The 27018-nt window shown below is 40.0% G+C and overlaps 1 protein-coding gene across 2 annotated transcripts; it reads left to right on the plus strand.

Moving 5' to 3' along the window:
- On the plus strand, positions 1–27011 carry LOC148896225 (DEP domain-containing protein 1B-like). Of its 2 annotated transcripts, XM_088998133.1 has the most exons (11): positions 1–146; positions 8416–8681; positions 10751–10892; positions 14610–14737; positions 14815–14945; positions 15035–15082; positions 16507–16647; positions 16726–16892; positions 22139–22315; positions 23362–23544; positions 23644–27010. In XM_088998133.1, the coding sequence occupies exons 1-11, from the start codon at positions 99–101 to the stop codon at positions 23806–23808; spliced, it is 1596 nt and encodes a 531-aa protein (XP_088854259.1). In that variant the 5' UTR covers positions 1–98; the 3' UTR covers positions 23809–27010. The 2 variants fall into 2 exon arrangements, with proteins under 2 accessions (XP_088854259.1, XP_088854258.1); XM_088998132.1 differs by having other exon boundaries at positions 16507–16892; positions 23644–27011.
- Positions 27012–27018: the final 7 nt, after the last annotated feature.

A 27018-nucleotide genomic window follows, 5' to 3' on the forward strand; every position in this document is an offset into this window, starting at 1 on the left:
AAGTTTCTGTCTCGTCCGGAGTGTCGTCGTTAGTCGAATCGACTAAAAGCAATTTATTTCAATGTTTTTGGACCACTAAAATATATCTATCACCTGCCATGGAAGGAAGAGTTATCGGGCCAGGTCCATACAGGGCGACAAAGCTGGTGAGTGATGTTACCATATCGAAACAAGAGTCTCAATTTTAATAACTAGTAGGATGAAGAATGGATCTTGAGCAACCCATGTAAGCAGTCTCTACGCAAATCTAATTTATATACATTTGTTGTTGCATTAGTACTAAAGGTGGCGTAAATATTTTCATTTCCAAAAAGGGGATCTCGTGCCACTCTCAAAAGTGTGAACATATACTTAAACATGCCATAGACATTAAAACTCGAATAATTTAAAAGTAGAGCTGCATATTGTAACGTTACAATTTGTATTGGGAAAACAGGCATGCGCGACATTTCAATTTCAATATTATTGAGATATAAACACAGACAAAAAAGAAAACACCTTTATGATATTATTAAAGAAAAAATGTTTTTTCCCTGCAGAAATATATTAACGTAGTCTGATCACTTCGCTTCTATAGTGTTGGTAATGCTCATTGATATTTTTCTCTTATTAGACGGTGACGGTCGAAGCTATCTCAAAGCATATTATTTCATATACATTTATTGCATATCTTGGAGTGTCTAGCACGCTTCACAGTACAGAGGTCGTGAGTTCAAACCTCATTCCGGCTTACTTGTGTGGAGTTTTGTGCGTGTGTGTTTACGTGTAAAAGAAAATTTGCTCTTGTGAAAAGTCCCCTTTTGTGAAAAACATGAGTGCAAACATAATTTAGGTGTAGAGGTATTCCACGGTCCTCCGGTGCCCCCCCCCCACAGGTTATTTTTTTCCTCTAAATTGTCGCTCGGTGCGACTGTGAGCGCAAATGGTTGTTTGTTTTTGTGTCCCCTGCCTTCTTACCAAAGACCGCTGGGATAAGCTCCAGCACCCCAGCAACCCCAATGAGGATAAAGAGGTCCGGAAAATGAGTGAATAAATGAATATTGGGGAGTCCTCGTTTATATGATGCCTTCTCTGTATGGGAAGGTAAAAGAAAAACATAAAAGAAACTATCTTTCCAAGTTTTACATGAATATGACAATGTTTTGAATAATACCCCTTCATCAGATAATCCAGGTTCAACAAAATATTTCTTTCTATCTCTTCAATTTAAGAAAGAGGGCAATGAAAGAGCAGTTCCACAGGTGTATTAATTTCACAAAGGAAAGCAAATGTCACTTCAGTCTGTAGTTTTATTTCTCATAGATGTTTTCCGACCAGCACCTTTGAAACATTGAAATATGTACTGTACTAGTATTGCTTCTTGTTACCTTTAACATGTGTAGCAATGATCCTGTGTCAAGTCAAATTTATTTATGAAACTTTAAATCACAAAAAAAGCCTCACTAACCTTGAGAAGGGACCGCGGATTGGTAATTCCCTCTTCAAGGACGGCCAGGCTCCCAATGGATGGAAGAGTGGGTAACATTTGACAATATTGTGCAATACAATGAATGGTTAGAAATGTCTATTTATCAAGATGAAACGCTGCAGAAATATACCTTCGGGTATCTTTTGAGGCGGATGCTTCTTAAAACCCAGCCCTTGTGATCAATGAATAAATCTTCAAAGCAGGCGGTCCACCCCAGAGCAAATGGTCCACCCCTGATCTTGTTTACCTCAGTATGTGCACATCATGTCCGGATCAATCAAAGCAGAATCCTCAACTCTAAAACATAGTTACTTGGTTTGTTCAAAAGCTAAATATTACATATGTGTTACTTTGTGTAAGCGGGTTCGATAAATGATACAACTTCTGGATAGAGTTGAGGTTCTTTTTTAGGACGGCTGTGTTGGTTGGAGGGAGAAGGCAATTGACATGTGTGGCTCTCGTAGGCTCTCATCTGACTGACTTGCAGGAGCGCGCATGCTCCTTTGGTCTATAGCCAGGCATCACTAGTTGAACATGCAAATATGATTTGCTCATATCATTACATGTCCCTTTCTTAATTGAATTCTTTGCTCGTAACAAATGTAATGAATTTAATTATGTCAGTCTCTTCTTCTTTTCCTTTCGGCTTTTCCCTTCAAGGGGTCGCCACAGCAAATCAGTGTCCTCCATCTTTAGAGGTTTGATCCGCATGTTTGTTTTATTATGTCAGTAATTAGCAAATTTAAACTTGAATAAAGTCTTTACAAATTTTCCAACAATAAATGAAACATTCACATCATTTTTTTCACCACATGATCACTTAGAAAAACATGTTAAATGGTTTCAATCAGTCTCTCAGGTGGTTTCACTTTCCTTGAGGATTTTCGGATAGCATGTCCTGGAATTAGTGGTGTTACAACAGTCTCTGTTCCAGTCTCTGTTCGTTGACTTGCTATGGTTGGTTCTTTGAGAAGATCTCAGCGGTTTCTTCTTAAAACAGCACCTTCCTCTGTCTGAATGTTGTATGACCTTGGTTGGACCTGACGCAGAACAGTTCCTTTCTGTGACCATGTGCCTGTTTTGTCTTTGTACCGTACTTGGTCACCGGTGTGTAGTTCAGGTAGGTTCCGTGTTCCTCTGTCATGGTAGAACTTTTGTTTTTGTTTCTGTTGTTCTTTGATCTTCCTCACTTTCTCCCCTTCCTTTGTCTTTAGCAGGTTTTCCGGGATGGGTAAGTTGGATCTCAGCACGTGTCCCATGAGTAGCTGGGCCGGGGACATACCACACTTGAGCGGCGTTGTGCGATACACCAGCAAGCTCTGGTAGAAATCCGTTCCACTGTCTCTTGCCTTGTACATCAGCCTTTTCACGGTCTTGACAGAACTTTCCACTAATCCATTGGATTGTGGATAATGTGGACTTGAGGTTATGTGTTTAAAGTCCCACTCCTTGTCAAATTTTCTAAACTTCTCATTGGCGAATTGTGGACCGTTATCAGAAAACACTTGGTTTTCAATCCCGTTTCGAGCAAATATGGCCTTCATGCATGTTATCACTGCTTCTGCTGTTGTAGCTTGCAGTCTGCAAAAGTCAAAGTCAGCTTTATTGTCAAATATGCTAATATGATGGCATATTTTATATATATATATATATATATATATATATATATATATATATATATATATATATATATATATATATATATATATATATATATATATATATATATATATATATTTATATATATATATACAGTAAAGTCTCGTTATATCGATATCGGATATATCGATAGTCCCGGTTATATCGATACTATTTCTATGCACGCACTGAGAAAATTACATGCAAACAGGCTCGGATATATCGATAGTCCCGGTTATATCGATATTTTTTCGGACTCCCTTGAATATCGATATAACGAGACTTTACTGTGTGTGTGTGTGTATATATATATATATATATATATATATATATATATATATATATATGGCATAGTGAAGTCCAAGATGGCACCCGAGTAGGCAGCCTCAGCAAGTGCTCTCATGAGCCTTGCTTTTTTTTTTTTTTTTTTTTGTCTTGTTTTGTGTTTTCTTTTGTCACTTTGTGTTGTTGTGCATCGTGTGGAACGGATACAGGTTGTTTTTCAGCATTTTTGACCACGACATTCATCAAGGAGGAGACTGTGCTGAGCGGTTGCGCCTTTTCGGCACCATGAATATGCCAGTACTGTTTTTGAATGGGAGGAATGTCGGAGCCATTCGACTGCCATCGCTAGACACCAAAGGGGCCATTGTGCTTTTTTGCTGTTGGACAGTCTGCGGCTGGATGGATGCATGGCTTGAGGAACCCGCGATAAGAAGAAAGGAGTGTCAGCGCAGAGCGCCGATGCGTATGTGGAACTGTTGCGGCTTGGAATTGAAGCAGATTTATGTGGAACAGGAGAAGTGAGACAATCTCTTTTCGTCAATGGATGCTACAGCTGCGTGTTTGCTTTCAACATTTAGCTTGTAGTCGACGTGCACATTCCACCATGATGTCCCTGATCCACTGGTGGAAAGACGCTTTGATCCTCTCCTCTTTCATCTAGAACTGCTTCATGTCATCACAAAGAGGGTACAGCAAGTCCTGAAGAATGAATGTCTCTCTGTGTGTTTGTTTTGTCATATTGTCTCTATGCTGTCATATTATTTGTTATTTAGTTTTTTTCCGTTCTTTTGACTTCAAGACGGCGCCGCGAGAGTGGCTGCCTTTCCAGCAGCTCATGTATTTTGTTTTTCTACTTTCATTCCTTTCATCACTTTGCTGCTGTGAAATGTAAATTTCTCCACTGTGAGACTAATAAAGGCATATCCAATCCAATCCATACAGCACAGATGAAATTACTGAATACAGGGAAATTCTGGATACGGGGAGTAGTAGTCTGTGACCAAAAGATAATGTTTACCTTGACACAAAAACAGGTCAGCACCCACCTTCTGGTATGGTCTTTCTGGTGCTTGGTGTGGGTTTAGTGGTTCTGCCAGTTGATTTGCTTGATATTTGAGGCAAATTGTACATCTCGACACTTGATCTGTGATGTCTTGATTCATTCTAGGCCAGAACATCAGTTGTCGTGCTCTTTTCTTGCACATTTCAATTCCAAGATGTCCTTCATGGATCTTTTTTAAGCATTTCACTTCTCAAAGTCTTTGGAATGACAATCTTACTGCCTTTGTATATGATGTCATCCACTACAGATAACTCCATCCTGTAGTTCCAATATTCTGCTGCGTCTGGTGAACAATTTTGTTTCACTTCGGACCATCCATTTTTGATTATTTGTTTCAATTGTTTCAGTGTCTCATCTTTGTTTCCATCCGTATAATCTCCATCTTTGCATCTGCAACTGGCAATGCACTTGTGATCATGTGTACGTAAGCTTCGACTTCTTCATCCAGCTATGGGTTGCCAGTCTTCATGTTTTTGTAGAAGTACTGCACCAAGCCCACTCTGTGATGCATCCGATGATATTTTGATTGGTTTTTCCGGATCATAGAATTTCAGTACTGGTTCCTCTGTGAGCAGCTTCCTCAGTTCATTCCATGCCTTTTCATGCTCAAGATTCCATTGCCATTCTATCTTCTTCTCAGTTAGTTGTCTCAGTGGGGCCATCTTTTGTGACAGGTTGGGTATGAATTTTCCCATGAAAGTGATCATCCCATTAAACCGTTGCACATTTTTCATTGTGGCCTTGGCATGTTTTCTATAGCAGACACTTTTAGTGGGTCTGGTCTGATACCTTCACTGCTTAAGATATCTCCCAGAAATGTCAATTCTGTTGTACCTAGCTGACATTTCTCTTTATTCAGCTTCAGGTTTGCTTTTCTTGTTGCTTCTAGCACAGCTTTCGGTCTCTCGTCATGTTGAGCTCTGATGGCACCCCAAATGATGATGTCATCCATCGAGGTATCAACTCCTTCCAAGTGCTCATATATCATGTTGATTGTTTTGTGATAAACTTCAGGAGCTGAAGCAATTCCAAAAGGTAGTCTTAGGAATCTGTATCTTCCAAACGGAGTGTTGAAAGTACATAGTTTGGAACTTGGCTCATCCAGCTTCATTTGCCAAAATCCTGAAGAAGCATCTAGCTTGCTGAAATACTTCTCGAAAACTGTGCCATAATATCTTCAGGAGTAGGTAGCTTGAAGTGTTCTCTCTTGATGGCTCTGTTTAGATCTCTGGGATCCAGGCATATTTTGAGTTTTACGACAACGAGGGAACTCACCCAGTCTGTCGGCTCTTCAATTTTCTTTATCACATGCCTGTCCTCCATGTTGTCCTATTCTGATTTTAGCTGCTTTTGTAGAGCAAATGGGACTTTCCTGCATGGATGTATGACTGGTGGCACACTTTTGTCCACTCTGATTGTGTGTTCCTAACCCTTGAAACAAGTCTTTGTACTGCTCCATCAGTTGATCATATCCTGTCTCTTTTTGTCTGTCCCTGACAAAAACTCTCTTCACTAGGTGTAGTCTCTCACACGCCGACAATCCTAGTAGACCCTGCACATCCCTTGGAACTATGATGAAAGATAGCTTATGTAATTGGCCTTTATGTGTCACATTCACAATGCATTTTCCTTTAATTGGTATGACTGCACCCGCATAAGCTGTTACTTTCATGTTTGCTTTATGTGTTTTTGGTCTCGGTCTGATCTTCATGAAATCAGTCTCTGAAATGACATTCACATTGGCTCCAGTATCCAATTTGAATTTTAGATGAATGTTGTTCACTTTCAGCGTAGTGATCCAATCTCTTTCTTCTCTTTCATCTTTTACAGCATTCACATAAAGTTCCTCCACTTCATAATGATCATCTACTGCATCTACCTTGCCTTTGATTTCTTGGTTCCCGCAGCAACGAGCATAGTGATTTGCTTTGTCACAGTTTTTACATATTTTCCCATATGCTGGACACTGCTTTGGGGGATGTTGCGTACCACAACGAGTACAACATTTTTGTTTGAATATCCTATATTTGTTGGGTTGTCTCACTCTTGCCCTCAAATCAGCAGTCTAGTTGTTGTTGGATCTGTGTGCATTTCTTTCCACTGCATCCACGTTGCAGCTAGAATCATTTAGCAGCTCTTTAGCCTGTGACTTAACAGTCTCAGTGGCTCTACACAATGCTAAGGCTTTTTCCAGGTCCAGATCTGATTCTCTGAGTAGCCTTTCTCTCAGTTTATTATCTGTAATGCCACACACTATTCTGTCTTTGATCAGTGACTCTGTTAATCCACCGAACTAACATGTCTTTGGTCTGTTTCTCAGCTCATTTGCATATTGGTCAATAGTTTCTCCAACTGTCTGTACACATGTGAAGAATATGTGCCTTTTAAACGTCACATTGCGTTTCGGAATGCAGTAAGCTTCAAACTTTTCCATTATTTTTCTAAGCTTCATCTTGTCATCCTCAGCATCAAATGTGAAGTTATTGTAGACCTCTAGAGCTTCCTCTCCCACAACGTGCAAACACATGGATGCTTTCACCTTCAAATGGCTTTCATCAGCTCCAATTGCAGACAAATACAGTTCAAAACATTACTTAAATCTCTTCCAATTTTCAGCCACGTTACCTGTTAGCTGCAGAGCTGTGGGTGGACGTAAAGCTTCCATTTCTACCGTTTCCTGCCGTGGGTTGTGCTCAATGTCTTTCCTCCGTTCCAAATCCTTTTATCGTCCTCTTGTCTTCCAGACCAATTCTAACACCATGTGTTGCTTTGTGTAAGCGGGTTCGGTAAATGATACAACTTCTGGATATAGTTGATGTTCTTTAGTAGGACGGCTGTGTTGGTTGGAGGGAGAAGGCAATTGACATGTGTGGCTCTCGTAGGCTCTCATCAGACTGACTTGCAGGAGCGCGCATACTCCTTTGGTCTATAGCCAGGCATCACAGTTGAACATGCAAATATGATTTGCTCATATCATTACAACATACTGCTCAGTCTAGTGACCTCAAGCATAGCAGTCAAACACAGATGAATGAATGTGATGTCTTATTGTTTGCTTATTCAACTGGGCCTTTGTTCGATCCCATTTCAGCAGCAAACATCTGGCACTTGTCAGTGAACGTACCTGCTCGCATTTATGTTAATTCCAACTCGTCATTTTCGTTTTTGACTTCTCCCCTGCCACCCATGTCAACATCACATGCGCTGATTACAGTGCACTTTGCCCCTCATAAAATAAATAAATAAATACAGCACTTCACCTCTCATTTGTCGCCCAAAACATCAGTCGAACTGAGTACATGTTAAATGGTACCATGAAAACTAATTCAAGACAGATATTTTCTCCAGATACTCTGGTTTCCTTCCACATTCCAAAAACATTCGTCTGTCTGCCCTGTGATTGAGTGGCAACCGGTTTAGAGTGTCCCCGGGCAACTGCTTGAAGACGTATGGGATATGCAACAGCACGGCCCGTGAGCTTTTTGAGGGTAAATCCTATCAGAAAATGTAGAAAAGGCCTCTCTGCGGGCATGTGAAATTGTACAGCATGACTGAATATGGACAGAATACACACATCATCTCCCTGTGGAGTTGTACATGTTCTACCCTGGTCTTTGTGGGTTTTCTCCGGTTACACGTTACAAAAATGTGCATACCAGGTGAATTAAACGCTAAGAATTGTCCCTAGATGTGATTGTGAGCGCGAATGGTTGTTTGTCTCTGTGTTCCCTCTGATTGGGCGACCATCAGTTTGAGGTGCACAACTACGGCTGTCGTAAGACAGATGGGATAAGCTTAAGCATGTCAGGATAAGTGGGATGGGATCGTTGCATCTTGAAAGTCTTTTAAGTTCGGTTTCAAGTGCAGCAAGTAAATGTTTTCATTTTGCAAACTTTGTGAAAACGTTTTTAGAGGATGCCTATTTTTTTTGCTCAATTTTGAACTGTTTCCTATTTTATAGTGGAATGAAACCATTCAACTCTTCCGTGGTGGCATGCCAATAAGAAGACACTGGATGCACTTCCGCTACTACGACTGCACTTTTTCAGGATCGGAGGCTGTGGATTACCTGCATCAGCTTCTCCGGCACAACTGCAACTTTGGACCAGAGGTGACCCGGTACCAGACTTTACAGCTCCTCAGGAAGTTCCTCAAGGCTCATGTCATCGAAGACATGAAGGGGCGTCATGGGATGGAGGATTTTGAAGACAACAGTCATTTGTACAGGTAAACTATTTATTGGACAGGTGTGAGACTGGACTGCTTACACCAGAGACACACGTTGGCTTTCTAAGGACCATGAATTGACCTTGAGCAGGGCATCAACCAGTTGGTGTGGGCTGAAACCCCTGTGCTTGTTAATGGGAGGATTAAAAAAAATCTAAAATTGATACAGTACTGTACAAGGCAATACAGTAAAGTCTCGTTATATCGATATCGTTTATATTGATAATACTGCTTATTACGACACTATTTTCATTTCCCGTGCACATTTCTAGTCTTTTTATGTATAATTAGTTCGTAGTACGATTCGTGGTTTTTACGATAATCCGGTTACTACGGTGCTCTTTTTCATCTCCTGCCGGCCATTTTGCTATGTTTATATCGATACATGCCATTGGTCGCGCCATTGGTCGACTTGGTCACGTGAGTTTGTTACGTGACCAGCTCCCGTGTAGCAGAGCCATTTTCATTTTCAGATGCTAGCTCGTGTGTCGCGCACGAGATTGAAGTGTTTGTGTTAAAAGGTAAAAATGGGAAGTAGAAGAAGATTGATGACTTTTTTTAAATTGCATACATAATACAGTAAGATGTAGTTTTCCTGTTGTGTTATGTACATGCCCACTGTACTGTATATGAATGCAATCGTTTACCATACATTCCATAATGTGTATTAAAGGACAACCGATGTCACTTTTTATTCAAATGCAAAACACCAATAAAAATGACTTCACGCCAAGACGTCTTGCATTGCTTGTGAATCCAAACAATGGCTTCAGATTCGGATATTATGCTTTCTTGTTACACATCCAGTTATGAATATGATTCAAATACACCGTCGTTCTGAAGAGGAAAGCATACATGTTTGCAATCGATTAAACAATTATATGTGCCATTTTGAGGCAAGATTGGGGGAACATCTCACCCCCCCCCCCCCCCCAAAAAAAAAAGGAGGCACAAAATGGCGAGCTCATGGCCAGCTCCGTTTCTTATATGGCGCTTGGATGCCCTCTTTTGGCGGCTTTTGTTAATGCAGTTCGGCGCAGGACGGACATATCGACATTTTTTCTAACTCCCGAGAATATCAATATAACGAGACTTTACTGTACTTTTTTTTTGTATAGTGCTTTTACAATAGCCGCAGTTGTAACAAAGCGTTTTATAGAACATTGAATATAACATTAAAAAAAAATACAGCAGAAGGTAATGCAAAGCTTGTGATTTGAAATCTCACTCTGGCCTCTCTGTGTGGAGTTTGCATGTTCTCCTCTGGCTTGTGTGGGTTTTCTCCTCCGGTTTCTTCCCACACTCCAAAGACATACATGGTAGGCTGATTAAACACATCAAATTGTTCCTCGGTGTGAGTGTAATAGTGAATGTTGTTGTGTTCTCTGTGTGCCCTGCAATTGGCTGGCAACCAATTCAGGGGGTCCCCTGCCTAGTGTCCAAAGACGGCTAGGATAGGCTCCAGGCCCCCTGCAACTCTCATGTGGATAAAGCGGTCCGGAAGATGAATGAATGAATACAGCAGAACACATGACATAAAACACGGACAATAATACAATTATAACAAATAACCTTGGAAAAAATAAAAGCTGCATTTCAACGAAGTCCATTTCTCCTTTTGCACATTCTTAATTTAGAGACATCCAAAACCACCTCACTTTACATAAATATTCCTGCATGCACCTTCTTGTTTGAAGTACTTATAGATGAAAGAGGAGAGAAGCAAAGTATGTAACTAAAGTGGTATGAAATGTTCCTCTCCTTGCAGAATGAAAAAATATGTTTTTTGTCTCTTTTCAGTTTCTCTGTCTTCCAATATTTTTACTAACTTTTGTTAGTGACTCTTTCACAGCATTATGATCATCAGGAGGGGGAAAAAAACTTGTCATTGTTTGGAAAAGTGCATATGCTATCCTCTGTTGCATGAATTGACAATGATCACTGCGGTTGTTTCGTTAATGGAAATTGTGTGATGGTGGATTTTATGAAGTTGTGCGATGCAGTGAGTCACATGTGATTTTGTGTGTATGGTATATCACTGAGAACATTGATGTCTCCTTTTCTTTTAGATTCCCCAGTTTGTCTCCCCTCAAGTCTATTCCATTGAGACCTCTGTCTCGACACTGCACTGAGCTGCCAAGACTTATCCGCTGGGATGACTATGAGGAATTACCACAGCAGGAGAACGCAGCACCTGTAAAGTCAAGCATGGTGAGATTGTCACAGTTGTGAACGTTCAAAAAAATTCACGACTGAATGTGGAGGTTGTATTCTAAGTATTGTTTTGTTTTAAAATGCTGCATATAACAAACTCCGCTTTACTCAGAGTTCTTGACAATTCACTACTCCCGAACTTTGATGTGCTTCTTGTCCGGCTGGATGTGTGTTTGATACAACATTTTTTCTACTATACCCCACAATATCTTATTATCTTGGTTACCGCAATTTGTGCATCAGTTGTAGCGTTCTGGATTGGCCTAGATCAGTGGTCAACAATCATTTTGAAACTGAGAAGCTACCCTTTGCTCCTGATTAATGTGAGTGAGTAATCACAAATACTCTCAACATCAGACACATTTTGTGCTAAAAGCACAATCATGTTATTATTAATAATTACAGTATACTTATTGACGTGTATTTTCTGCATTATGAAATGCACCGGATTAAAAGGCGCACCTTCAATGAAAAACATTTTAAAGCAGGATTTTGCCATAATTTTCCTTTTTTGGTGTCAAAAAAAGAAATTGCAGAATAGTATAATGTGTGGTATATTTTGTATTTTTTATTATATCAAAAATATGAAAGGGTTTTAGCAGGGTTTATCACAATACAATAATAAATATAGTATTCAGAGATTACCAATCCTCCTTTAAAACATTTATGTTCCTTAGGGACGTTCATGGAATATTTTGGTATTAACATTTTCAGAAATAAGCGATTTGTTGAGACACTGAATATAAAAACATGCAAAAAAACGCCACATTTTCCATGTAGAATCATTATGCCAAAAATGGAAAATGATGGGGAAATCAAGAAAAACATTCCACTTGAATAAGTAATTTTAAGAGATTACCAAAATGAAACACCGTTTTATATATCCCAACAAGCACCACATATTATTTCTCCGGAGTAAATAGAGTCAGCGGCTGCTGAAGGTATTTTCGAGAACTGTTCAATATCAGCTCACTATTATTTCACATATATGGCGCACCGGCGTATAAGGTGCAGGGTCTTCTTTTAAAGAAAATGAAGGCTTTTGGATGCGCCTTACACACCGGAAAATAGAGTGCTCTGAATGCACAATGTTGTTGAGTGCCAAGAATGGAGCGCATGCGATTCTGCCTTCCGGGATGTGCATCAAGCAGTTTAATGACACCTAGTTGGAGGTTCTTGTAAAACTAAACGTACAACAAAAAAACATACACGCATTTATGTAAACACAAAACATTCTGTTTTTAAACCTGGGGTTACATTTACGCTAGCTGTAAGGCAACACATCTTCCGAAAAGTTCAACTGTAGTCGATAGCATATATCCCCCAACAAGCCTGTATCGCATTCTGATGTTTTTTTTTTTAGCTCTAATAGCTCCCAGGTAACATCTAGCTCGTCCATCGCCTGACTGGGTTTCACAGTGACCATAAAGTAAAAATAAAACACAAACTTTCTGTGCTCTTCATTTGAAACTTGTGATTTTGTTTAATGACAACATGTGAGGATATCAGTTTACGTGAAGGACCATGAACTAGAGCTAGCAATTTGCAATGGTGCCGCAACACCAACGTTGTGAAGTGATTCCAGCTACACACCGCCAGTCAACACTTACAGTTTCAAATTCAATAGCACTAGAAACTGGTCGTGTGTACAAACACACAGATCCTGTTCATGATTTCTTACACTTAGACATCAAGCAATGGAGGAGGGATGCATGTAAATATCAAGTTGCATATCTCATTAATTTAAAATCTAAGAAGGTTTTTGCATTTTGGATTGATCACTTCTACAACATTCCCAGAAGTTGACGCTGTTTCGTGACAAGTAAACAATTTTTGCAACTACCGAATGGGCTACTTGTGGTCTTTGCAGGATAAGTTGGGCCCCATGCTCATAATTGTATGGACACCTGAATGTGCGTGTGAGTGGTTGTTTGTTTCTGTCCCATTGACGATTAGTTCAGGATGTACGCTGCCTCTAGCCCAGTCAGCCGCCATCGGCTGCAGCACATGCGTGACTCCAGTGAGTAAGCAGGATAGAGGATAGATGGGTGGATCTTTGTCAAGCATGAGATTTAATCATTAAAGCGGGCAAACTAAAAAAAAAAAATAGAAGAGGGCAACATTATAAATTGGTTGATAATGATGATGATGACAACGGCCTGTTTTGATGTTCATAATCATTTTATTTCATTTCCACCAACAAACACCATGAAAACTAAAAAAGACATCCCAATCATCAATAATTAACATTGCAATGATCTGTTTGACACCTTGTAAACCGACAGTTGACACATTGAAAATAGAGCCAACCAGACAATGTAGTTTCTCTCTCTCTCTCTCTCTCTCTCTCTCTCTCTCTCTCTCTCTCTCTCTCTCTCTCTCTCTCTCTCTCTCTCTCTCGCTCTATCACTATCTCTCTCTCTTTCTCACTCACTCTCTTTGACCAACTGAAGAAAGCTTTCAGAAAATATTTAAAATTTGAAAGGATCTAAAGGGAAAAAAAAGATCCATGTTATGGTTCAGATGGAAACATACTCTTTCACCAAACAACAACCCCAAAGAAATGTTGGATGTAGTTGTCAGGGCAACCAAATATAACCAATCCTGCCGCAAGCTACGCAAGGACACTAATTATTCCCATTGTATTTGCTGGCCCTGGACTTCACCTTGTGCAGGCATGCGATTTCCTTCTGTCGATATTCTCATGACACTCAACGTTTACTCTGTGTCACTTCGAAAAAAAAAACAGTTTCTTCTTTGAAGCACATGTGAACTGAAGACACAAAAGCCTGGTTGACCTTGATGCTTTTTTAGATTTTCAAGAAAAAAAAGAGATGGTTTTCGGTTGCCGTGTTCAACGTGCACCACCCCACTCCGACCTATGAGCCTACACCCCTTTCCACACAATGTGTAGGAAACGGCCTCAAACTTGTTTTTTTTTAAATTATTTTTGGGGGGTTTAGGTTGGACTGTAATTTTTAAATTGGATCAGCAATTTGGTACAGTGGTGACTCCATCTCATGTCGCCCTTGGCCGCTTTTTCTTGCACGACAGCTCTTTCAATTCTTCAGCCTGCCTTTATCATAACTCAATTGCATCAGTGTAATGCATTTTACATTTAAGTCAGCCAGCCCTACCTCAAATATGTCCACTCGGTTCAAAATGCTGCTCCTCTCTTTTTTACTAGAACATGTAAGGCGGACCAGACAACACATCGACTAGCCTTTCTCAAATGGCTACCTCAGGAATTAGGAATTCATTGTCAGATTGTTTTGCCACTCCTTGCGCTGGTACAATCCTACGCTCCTGCTTCATGCCTAAGCTCCTGCCCCATACATTAAGTCAGATAACCAGCTTCTTCTGTGCGCCCTGAAATCAAAGTAGATGTTCAAAGCGGGTCATGGGTGTGGATCCCAAACTGTGGAATGACTTGCCAGAGCACATCAGATGAGCCCCCTAATTGTCCATTTGTAAAACACATTTCTGTTCCTTTACCTTCAAATCAGGATGTGCATACATATTCTGCCCATATTTAATTTTTACATTTGTGTGTGCGTGTGTATGTGTTTATTCTGCAATTGTTTAAAGTCTTATGTTCTTTTCTTAGTCTTGTCATATTTATTCATAGTTTTCTTTAATCTATGGTTGTGGTAGATGAACCAAAATGTTTGAACTTCGGCGAAAAAAAGTTTTTATGTCTGTCCTATTTAACAGACTTCCGAATTTTGGACAAAAAGGCACAGTGTGGCAATTGGGGATGTGCATGAATGCAAGCTCATTCGCAGAAAAGATATTACTTCCAAGGAAGTGGACCACATCTGGAAATCAATGACAGCTGCACAGTATGTACCAATCTCTCCAATGTTGATTACGGACATTCTCCGTCTTGTTATTTTTCTCAACGTGAATTGACTTTCAGTTTACAGAAAGTTCTGAGTTTAACAACGCTTGATGGTGTATTAAATCCAGCAAATGTGAAAGGCAAATACATAGTTCACAACGTCTTCAACATCAACAAGTCGGGCATAGTTGTGTTGGAGAACGATGATGGTAATGGCACTGGACTGGATTTCGAGGTACCGGGAGTTTAGATGTGATTATATATCTGACTATTATCTCTCTGATTCCCGTCTTCCCAGATGACATGCCCTACTGGGTGGTATCAGCAATGAAATGTTTGGCCAACTGTAAGTATACTCTTATTTGCAAAGTTGTATGGGAAAACAATAACAAAAAAAGGCACTGGGTCTACACTTGTTTTTTTTTCAGACTACTACAGACAGCATTTGTGTGAATGATACCTGTAAAACTTACTGTATTAACACAGAAGCATTTGGGCAATTACTTTCCCATAACAACTGTGCACTGGTGCACAAAGTGGGCTCCACATTAACATGTTTAGATGAGTTTAGGGTCAAAACGCCTGACTGATAAACATGAATTACATCCTCAAACAGTAAAAATACATGATTGTAATTGCACCGCAATGCCAAGTGTTTGTGAGAATTAGGCCAATATTTTATTTTTTAATATTGTGCAGAGTGGAAGACACTGCGACAGGGGTGTCAAACTTATTTTTGACGCGGGCCACATTGTACGTATGGTTTCCTCCCAAGGGCCATTATGAATTTGAGGAAACCTTTGGAATGTTTCATCTCCTCTACATACTACATATCAAACGCACAACAAATTAATGAATAACTAGTTTTCAAATCTGAAGTCAAGAATAATGACTGTTATTGTGGTTTACACACGACAATGTGGCATTTTGGTTCAGACTTTAACAATTATCATGGCACTTGACATGCTTTGATTTGCTTTCGCGGGCCGAATAAATTAATGTGGCGGGCCGGATATCAGAATCAGAATCAGAATACCTTTATTCGCCCCGCAATGGGGAAATTTGCAGTCCACAGCAGCAATAGAAGAGGGATGGGGTTGGGGTGGGAGTGAAAGGATAGAAAACAAGATATTCTAAGCATAACAAAATAAAAATGTCAACTGTATACTGTGCAAATGTAGATGTGCAAAAACATGGCCAGCGGGCCTTGGCTTTGACACCTGTGGACTGCGACAATGGGGTTTGCCTTCCACTCAAACAGTAGTCCATATATTTCCTTGGAGAATATGTAGCCAAAGGTACTTAAATAATGATTCAATCGACATTTATTGCACACAAAAGTTATATAATAGCCAACGTCTCTTTGGCATACTGTGTAATCTACTTTAATATGCCGTTCTCCACATCCCCCGTCTCCTTTGTTCAATTGCAAATCATACTCCGGTACCATCGTGACTGCCCAGACACTGGGGAAATACCAAGCTCTTGAACAAGCTGCTCAACATAACTTGTTCAATGATTGTCTTGCATCCTCCCAGAGAGAGCTCCAAATGCCTCCTTTTGAGAACAACCGTTGGGGGGAACTTTTTGAAAACACATTGTGTAGTTTTTATTCTCCTGCCTTTTCTAACCTTGTATTTTGTCATGTCAAAGTGACTACTTTTGAGGACAGTCATGAAACGAATGACACCGGTCCTTTTATGTGGGATTATATTTCACAGTGAATGGAACAAAAGTCAAAACACAATTAATATTCTTTGTCTGTTTAAGGGCCTAATGGCAATGACACCAAACAACCGGTCTACCCGGGATTTGAGAGAGATGTCTTGAAAACCGTGGTCGACTACTATCAGCGACTAAAAGAGCCCCTACTGACTTTTCATCTTTATGAAGTCTTTGTCAACATTCTCAGTGAGCTAACCCATTTTGACGGGATCTGTACCTCCATAAGTGAAAATATTATCCTTGCCTGCTGGATTTCCTCCCCAGGTCTATTGCAGGAGCAAGAGTTGGCCACTGAGGCTCTTCAAGTCAGCACTCTTTTGCTGTCGCCACCCAATCGACGTCATCTTCAGCTATTGCTGAGGCTCATGGCGCGGGTCTCCCAAAACCCCCGTCTGCCGCCACTCAATGACACGATTGCCACACGCACACTGGTATGGATTCTTAAGAGTTATTTTCTTTATGTGTTTAGCTCATCATTTTACAGCGCCAAATATTTGGTAAGAGACATACATGCTCACATACATGCACGCACACGCACACACAAATACCAGTGCTGTTACCAATATTCCTTAAAGGTGGATGACCGTTTTAACTCATTCACTGCCAGACATGCAAAAATGTGTCCACTCCAGCGCCAGGGTTTTTGGCATTGTCATTGGAATTCCAGGACCCACATAATATTGAGTTTTAGGACTACATAAACATTCAATGTAGCATAACAAACCTTAGACTCTCTTCCTTCATCAGAAAAAAGAGTTAATTCCTAAATTACATGGGTCTGGAGTTATATGAGCTTGAAATGAGGGTGGGTGTCCAAAATACCAAGCAATACATACATTTTGATTTATATGAGTGTTTTGAAAGGCACTTATAAATAAAATGTATTTGTATTCTAGCACTTTAACAACAGCTGAAGCAGGAACAAAGCGTTAACATGGAAAAAAGGGGAAATGCTGTCCCTTGGGGAAGGGAAAAAACATTGCCAGACCCAAGCAAGAATAAACAAAACCCGAATTATTTCGGGAACGGCGCTTTGCGTCGCATTTTCAATTCCTGAATAAATTTGTGAATGGCAGTGAAACAGTTAATTAGTGGTGCAATAGATCTTTGATCGACGATCTGTCGATGGGTTGTTTGGCTAAAAAATAAATACACTATACGTAGCAAAGCGTGGCAGTAGTTATGTCGAGTGGAGGAAGAATACCCCCCAGTCCCGTCCGAGTATTTTTTAACATTTTCACAAAAATGCGAATGGTGAAAGACATCACCAGAACCTCATCCTTTCACCACATCAGCCTCGTCCTCCAAGAGCTCCACTGGCTCCCGGTCAAATGTAGAATCAACTTTAGAATTCTTCTTTATACATTTAAAACTATCCATAACCTCCGCCCCCTTACCTATCTGACCTTCTTCAAATTTCTACTCCGTCTCGTTCCCTCAGATCCTCTTCCTCCCTCCACCTCTGTCAAAGTCGGCTTTATTGTCAAATATGCTAATATGCATGACATGCAGCACAGGTAAAATTAATGTCCTCTCGGACCCAGCGTGCAAGGCACTTATAATCTGTATGCCCCCCTGCCCGTCTCAGCACGATGGGGGACAGGGCTGCTCTGCCCCCAAACTTCCTCCTAACATTCATAACATCGATTCTCTTCCCACCTTCAAATCCCATCTCAAAACCCACCTATTTAAAATGGCATTTTCTGTGGAGCTCTTTCTATTGTTTCTATTTATAACTGTATGATATTTATTGTATTCTATTTGTGATTGTATTTTATTTATTATAGTACCTATGCTTGTCGGTGACTTAAAGTCTCCTTGAGGGCTTTGAAAGGCGCTTAAAATGACATTTATTATTATTATTATTATTATTGGAGGAACAAAGACATAAGATGAGAAAATCTTGGTGTGTCTCACAATAGAAGAATTCACAATTTACAGCAGCAAATTATGAAAGGGAGAAACAGAAGAATGAAATTATATATTATATTGGAGCAGCATAATATAGCTGGTAAATGTACGAATATGTGTTTGCATGGCAAGTTGTGAAAGAAAAAAATGAACAAATGGTACACTGAAAAACAGAATGAATTGTAGACTGCATCTTTTAATTTGTACATTGTAAAATACAAAAGATACACGCAGAAGTCTGGATGAATTTTTAAAGTCTTGCTCTCAGGCCAACTTGACAATCTCCACAATTTGGAGCAATGTCTGCTAGTTACCAGTGCAACTTTATATTGGCCAGAAGAAACGCCCAGGCACCATCTTATTACTGCTAAACTAGGTGACTTTAATACAGTTCGCAAGGCAAAACAAGCCCATGGAACATGAAAAGTTGAAACAAAACACCCCCTCAAAAAAACCCCATGGATCACAACAGCCATTGTGAAAATCAGCGTTGATACAATACAATACAACCAACTCGACCATGGGCTACTTTTGGACACCGGATCAATGGATTCTGCCACTTCGAAGGTAAACACGAAATACAGTAAATATTTTCTAGAAAATTGTCATGTAGTGTGTTATCTGTTGGCATAATTGCCAGCAGTCTATTTAGTGCAAGTGCGTGTTTTGACACCGCCACACTGCACTGAAAAGGTTTTACTGTTTCAAGTTTCATCACACAACCATTGATGAAGCAGGGTAGAGGATTTATTTACACAAACTATAGATATTTTTTTTTGTCAGCCACTGTAATATTCTCTTTTTTAATGTAAAAAAATGCATTGACATACCATGGAAACATGTCCCACAAATAAAGTGGCATTACAGTTTAAATAAATTTAATTCAATGTGAGAAGATGTTTGATGTAACGTTCACTATTACAAGCACATCCAATGTAATAGTTAATTCTGATTTTATTTGTCATGTATTTTGATTGACAGTTGTGAATGCATATTTGGAGACAGTTTCAAGTGAAGGAAGCATGAGCTCTGCATCATCTGCTATACAGAAGACCAGCATCTCCTGCGACTCTAGCATTGCCTGTCCTGGTAAATTTAATGTCATGTCACTGATATTCAACTAATTTGCTGTTCCTCATTTTGCGTTTGTATGGAAAACAACCAAGCGATTCTTCATGAGTCCCAGATGAGCTACGCTACTATTTCTGGGGTACAAATATGCGCAGTATTTGACTTTCTGAATCACCTCATGTTTGTAGTTTGTCTCCTGTTGTCGCAATTATCACCAATATTTTTTAGTTAACCGAAGGAATAACAAGCACACACTAATTCCAAGGGTCTGCCTATACAACATATTTTACTCACAATCGACAAAGACTCATGCAAGTACCGTAACCATAAAACAAATGTTATTCATCCAAATACAGTACACAGTCATTGATGTTGTGAGCTGTCAGCCACTGTAATATGCACCATGTATCTACAACTATGCGAAGGGTAAAATAACACAGGAGTGATTCAAACAAAATGTAGTCCATGTTAAATCAAAACTAAAACAATCTATCTGAATAAATACATTGAGATAAAAAGCACTGTTTAAGATAAAATGCAGATATCTGCATACTGACGTGTCCTCTTATACCAGACTGACATTTTTTCTGCAGGTTTTGGGGATTTACACGGACGGACTTGCTAAGGAAGTTTGCAATGCATGTGTAAGGTCTTCATCTGTCCACTAAGCAACAGCCCTCATTCAGCGTTCGTCCATGTCAATACAAATAACTATTCTTTTACCAACTGTTATTAATTTTGCATTTCTATGCCAAAGGAATCCACACAATGAATGGGACCTTAGATTGACAGAAAATAGAGATCGCGCAACAGATGATCACTGGGCCAGAACATAATGTCAGGCCAGGAAGACATTCCTCCAAATTGTGGACAATGTCAAGTTGGCCTGAGAGGAGGACTAGAAATTTTAGCCAGACTACTAGCTGTATGTTTTGTATTTTACAATGTGCAAATAAAAGGACGTTGTATACAATCTGTTCTGTTTCAGTACATCGTTTGTTCCTTTTTTTGTTCTTCAGAAATTGCCATGCAAACGTATTTATATACAGTATGCCAAATATTTTACGCGGCTGTAATTAAAAATTCCATAAAGGCTGTGATCATGTTTTGGTCTGCTAAATTAAATATCATTCGTGCTGTCAAGCAATGGAGTTTGTAAGATTAATCAATTAACCAATTAGACCAATGCAGGTATGGAAGTGTCTAGGAGAGGTGGCAGTGGTGTTCCTGACTGGGTTATTCAACAAGATCTTAGATGGTGAACAGATGCCTGAAGAATAGAGACAAAGTGTACTGGTGCCCATTTTTAAGAACAAGGGAGACTTTAAGTCATCGACAAGCAGAGTTGTAGTAACTACAGAGGAATAAAGTTGATGAGCCATACAATGAAAGCAGACAGCAGAAGTAAACATTTGTGAGGAGCATTATGGCTTCATGCCAAAAAGAGTACGAGTAAGAATGCTAATAAAGAAGTACAGAGAAGGTCAGAAGGAATTGCATTGTGTCTTTGTACATCTGGAGAAAGACAGGGTGCCCAGAGAAGTGCTGTGGTATTGCATGAGGAAGTCTGGAGTGACAGAGAAGTATGTCAGAGCGGTGCAAGACATGTATTATGACTTGGTGTGACGGATGAATTCACGGTGGAGGTAGGACTCCACCAGGGGTCAGCTCTGAGCCCCTTCTTATTTTCTATGGTGATGGACAGGCTGACAGACGATGCTCGACAAGAATCTCCTTGGGCCATGATTTTTGCAGATGACATTGTGATCTGTTGCGAGAGCAGGGAACAGCTGGGGGAGAAACTAGCGATGTGGAGGTATGCCCTGGAAAGGAGAGGAATGAAGATCAGTCGCAGCAAGACGGAATATATGTGTGTGAATGAGAGGGACAAGAGTGATGGTACTGGGAGAAGAGATAAAGAAGGTGGAAGATTTTGAGTACTTGAGGTCAACTGGAGAGTGTGGAAAAGAGGTGAAGAAGTGTGTCCAGGCAGACTGGAACGGCTGAAGAAACATGTCAGGTGTGATGTGTGATAGAAGGGTTTCAGCTAGGATGAAAGGAAACGTGTATAAAACGGTGGTGAGACCAGCCTTGATGTTTGGCCTAGAGACAGTGCCACTGAAGAAATGGAGGTAGCAGAGATGAAGATGTGGAGGTTTTCTTTGGGAGTGACCAGGTTGAATAGGATCAGGAATGAATATATCCGGGGGACAACTCTTATTAGAGGCTTTGGAGACAAAGTCAGAGAGGCCAGACTGAGATGGTTTGGACATGTCCAGAGGAGAGAGACTGACTATATCGGGAGAAGGATGTTGAGCCTTGAACTGCCAGGTAGGAGACTGAGTGGAAGACCAAAGAGGAGGTTTCTGGATGTTGTCAAAGAGGACATGAAGGTCGCTGGTGTGAGAAAAGAAGATGCAAAAAAAAAAAAAACGGTTCGATGGAGGACACTGATTCGCTGTGGCGACCCCTGAAGGGAAAAGCCGAAACGAAAAGAAGAAGTAAATCTCTCTCTCTCTTTCTCTTGCTCTCTCTCACACGCATACACATGAGGCTCACATGGGCACGGTGCATGCACGGGCAAAATATGAGTGAATAAACAAGGCACTTCATGTAGCTTGCTTTAATACGTTAAATTCTCAGAGCCATCCTTGATATAATGCAGGTACTCATGAACTTCCTCACTTTGGCCTAGATGGTGCAAATGTTCTCGCAGTGCGTTTTGGGCTCCCCAGATGAGATGGACTTGGATGAGCTGCTGGCTTCAAAACTGGTTACTTTCATGATGGAGCATCACCACACCATCTTTCAAGTGCCCAACAAGCTGCGCTGTCAAGTTGAGGAGCACCTTTCTCACCTACGAAGAGTTCAGGTCTGTATCATTCTGGAATGTATGGACATGATGAATCTGCGAATGATGAGATACCTAGTGTTGTTTTTTGGAATGTGTGATAACAGTACCGTACATAAGTATTAGTACTTCTTTATTTTTTTGTTTTCTTCCTTGGTGGTGGGGGAGGGGGGGATCATGGGCTTTTGCAGAATCGTTTCCCCAATTTTTGTCAGGAGGGTTCTGTTTGAGTAATTCTGCTCTTTAACAGGTCTGGAAGTAATATGTCTTTTGTGTGATGATGAGTCAAAAAAAATGCTTTCCCAAATTTTGATTAGCCGCTTTTCCAGCGGGGCAAGTTCTTTTTAACAAAGGGACAGAAAAATTTTATACTTTCTTAAGTTACCTTTTTATTCTACACTTGTTTGATTATCCTAAACATTAGCGTGGACAAACTCTGCCAAACATTGATTGATAACATGACAAATACTTTTACTTTGAAGCACTGTAAATAGAGGATCGAGTCTCTCCTGAAGAGGCAAGAGTTGGTCTGTGCTTTTCAGCCGATATGCTGAACAAGATGTATCTGAACATATGTGGCTCCTCATGATTTTGTATTTGCAGTTGGTCTTTGTCAGGATAGTAGCCTTTCATTGTATTTTTTTAAAGCAGCGAGCACATGTCCTCTTTTCCTAACAAAGTACAAAAATATTGAATGACTCACGGACTGTGTTATGTGTCTCCCCTTAGCAAGCACAAGAACACACCTTACAGTGTGGTAGGGTCTTAACAGGTATATTTACATGCTAACCAGACGGTGAGAGATAGCGCTGATGGACATTACATAAACAGCTTTCACACAAAGACTGACTCAGTGACACAGTTTTCTTCCACTTTTATTGTACATACATACACATACCTAATCTTGTTCTTATTTCAGTTATAGGGGAAAACATGATTTCATGTGATCAAGTTTCCATACAATATTTGGGGTGGAGCTGATTTGCCTTTTGAAAGGCAACCATTTCTTTGGTCATGTCCGGACAACCATAACTTTCACTTGCCTTTGTACCCACCCCCCCTACCAGATTAAATATGCAGGTTCTGATACAGACTTCAGCACATCTCCAGCATTTTACAAACAGATTAGACGACTGGTGTCAGAGGAGCCAAAGGTGATTGGTACCCAGATTCCTCTTCAGGAGCTACTGGAAGGCCTGATCTCTGACAAAGAGCTTCCTGCCAAGGACAAAAAGAAAAGACTAAAACAGGTATACCCTCATGAGAACAAATACAGATCTAATATGCCAGTTGAGGGAATGCAACACTCTCCGATTTTACTTTACTAATTATACCTACTTTTATTTCAGTTTCAAAAGTCTTATCCCGAAATCTACCGCAATCGATTCCCCTCGGATGAAAGTAGAGCTGCTGTCATGCCTGAGAAAAACCCTCGCCTCAAACCACATCTGCTTTTTTTAAACCTAAAGAAACCATCGAACCCTTTTCAGAGGAGCTGGAGTTTTAGGGCCTAAAATACCACCGCTTAGGGTTGTGTCAGAAAGAGGATCCAACGTAAAAGCTAGGCCAAAACAAACCTTTGAAGATGGAGGGCACTGATTTGCTGTGGCGACCCCTGAAGAGAAAAGCCGTAAGGGAAGGAAGAAGATGCGTAACAGAATGCTTTGTTTCACAAACCTTCAGTGAAAGGTTCTTTCAAAAGGTTGGGATGAAGTTGACACTTTGCCCGAGTATTTTGTTGACTAAGTTGTGTCAATTAATTTCATTTTGGGCAAATCAGATCAACAAATAACAGCAATCAACAAGTGCTGCTGCAAAAAAAATAATAATAAAATATGTGAGTGACGAGCAGCTATGTGCATAGGGGCCAAGCTGCCAAAAGGGTAGTAAACAGTGGCTTGAAAAAGTACAGGTATTCATACCCATTGAAACATCCCACATTTTATCACATTCAGACCATAAATATAAATACATTTTATTGGCATTTTATGTGAAAGACCAACAGAAATCGGTTCACGATTGTGAAGTAGAAGGAAAATGATACATGACTTTCGATTTTTGTTTTATTATTATTATAAAAAACTGATAAATGTGGTGTGCATAAGTATTCTGTCCCACTGTGTCAAGACTTGGTGGAAGCACCTCTCGCTGCAATTACAGCTGCAAGTCTTTTGGGGTATGTCTCTGCCAGCTTTGCACATCTACAGACTGGAATTTTAGCCCATTCGTCTATGCAGAACTGCTCACGCTCAGGAAGATTAAATGGAGAGCATTTGTGAACAGCAGTTTTCAGAACTTGCCACATATTTTCGATTGGATTTAGGTCTGGACTTAGACTGGGACATTCTAACACAGGAATATGTTTTGCTTTAATCAGAATCAGAAAACCTTCATTCGTCCCACAATGGGGAAATTTGCAGTCCACAGCAGCAATTTGAAAGGGGATGGGGTGGGGGGGGGGTGAAAGGATAGAAAACAATATATTCTAAGCATAACAAAATAAAAATGTCAACTGTATACTGTGCAAATGTAAATGTGCAAAACTGTTTCATAAAAAAACTGTACATAGTGCAAGTATCAAGAAAGGCATATTGATATATTGCATCAACCCAAGTGCCCAGTTTTTTTTTCTTCATATGTGATCATTGAGAATTGCAAAGCCTGACAGCAGTCGGTAGGAACGAGCGGCTGTACCCCTCCTTCTTGCAGCGCGGGTGTAATAGTCTCTGGCTGAAGGAGCTACTCAGTGCTGTCAGGGCGGGCAGGAGGGGGTGGGAAGGGCTGTCCATCATAGCTTTTGGTTTAGCTAGCGTCCGTCTGTTGCCCACCTCCTCCAGAGAGTCCAGTGAGCAGCCCAGGACAGAACTGGCCCTCTTGAGAAGGCGCTCCAGTCTTTTCCTGTCCCGGGTGGTGAATCTGCGCCGAGTAGACAATTCCATAGTGGAGGGCTGAAGCCACCACAGAGTCATAGAAGTCTTTAGGAGTGACCCCTGAACTCCAAAAGACCTCAGTTTCCTGAGTAGGAAGAGGCGACTCTGTCCCTTTTTGATTGGGGCATCCGTGTTTGTAATCCAGTCCAGTCCAGTTTATTGTTCAGAGTAACACCCAGGTACTTGTAGGAGGTCACCCTCTCAATGTCCATTGTTGTGCCATACGCTTTCCATTTATTGATGATGCATTGAATAGTGCTCCGTGAGATGTTCAAAGTTTGAGAAATCTTTTTATAACCTAACCCTGCTTAAAACTTCTCCACAACTTTATCCCTGTCTGTTCGGTGTGTTCCTTGGACTTCATGATGCTGTTTACTGACCAGAGTCCTCTTAGCAAACCTCTGAGGCCGTAGCAGAACACCTGTATTTATACTAAGGTTAGATTACACACTGCCAGACTCCATTTGATCATTAGGTCAACAGCTGATCATTCAGCAATCATCAGGCAACCTCTGAAGGCAATTGGTTGCATTCAAAGAAAAGGGCTGAATACTTTTGCACACCACATTTTTCAGTTTTTTTTTATTACAAAAAAAGAAATTCATGTAGAATTTTCCTTCTACTTCACAATTATGAACCGCTTTGTGTTGGTCTTTCACATAAAATGCCAATAAAATATATTTATGTTTGTGGTCAGAAAGTGACAAGATCTGGGAAAGTTCAAGGGTTACGAATACTTTTTAAAGCCACTTTATCTGTTTATTTTCTGCTCACACTTGGAAAAATAAAAATCAGTATTTTAAACTTGACATGATACTGTTATAACTTGTGGTTTGGAAAAGTCCAAACCTAACAGAAATTAGGTAGCTGAAACTAACCACACTGAAATTTATGACTAATACATTGTTTTACAACACAAGTTTTTACGATTGACGTGCGCCTAAAGAACTACTAATGTTTCTGAGAATGAATTCACGTAGTTGACTACTTGTTAAGATTTACATTCATACAAATTAAAATGGCACTCAAGTGTTTTATAGACATTTCAAAAATATCAAAGTGTTGCTGGGTCTAAACGTCATTGCATGTGAAAAGCAAAAGCTCCGTGTTAATTTACGACTGCATTCAGTCATCCAATTGTACTGTATACCCCTACATCTCCCCCAATGAATCAGATGGGAACATGTTGCATGTTTCACTTGTAATAATTATGCTTTTGATAAATTAAAATTGAAAATGAGCAAATGGTTCATTTTCTCCTAAAAATGAAATTTAGGTTTCATTTGATGTGCACTCTCAAACATGTTTTCCTTTTTAAATGTATGTATGTACTGGGCACACTGTGTCGACTTCCCTTATCTAAATATTTCAATGGATTATACGATAAACAAAAGTAATTTTGCTGTCATTAGTCATGTTCAATTCAAGGCTGTTTTAAGAGATGTTTTATTTTCATGAATGTTTTTGTTTTTGAGTAATACACTCAAATTGTTATGATAATAATGTTGGAACAACTGTTACACTTGAACCTTGACATTGCTGGTAAATGAAACATTCAATGTTTATTTGATATAGATTGATTCTATAAATCTTCTCTGTACAGTATTTTGATTTATTTGAGTCCTCTAATATCCCAGATTAAGTGCATTATTTCCCACTGTAAACTCGGAGCATAATGATGATCTTTGTTTTAGTTTCTTTTTTTATATAATAAATCACTGCAAGATGAAAACATGTCTACTGTCTCTGCGCAGGTTGTTGTACCTCGTACCTACAATATCCAAATCAGAGTGC

This window comes from Hippocampus bargibanti, linkage group LG06, assembly GCF_051943395.1.
Source record: "Hippocampus bargibanti isolate YZ-2025 linkage group LG06, ASM5194339v1, whole genome shotgun sequence".
Taxonomy (NCBI): domain Eukaryota; kingdom Metazoa; phylum Chordata; class Actinopteri; order Syngnathiformes; family Syngnathidae; genus Hippocampus; species Hippocampus bargibanti.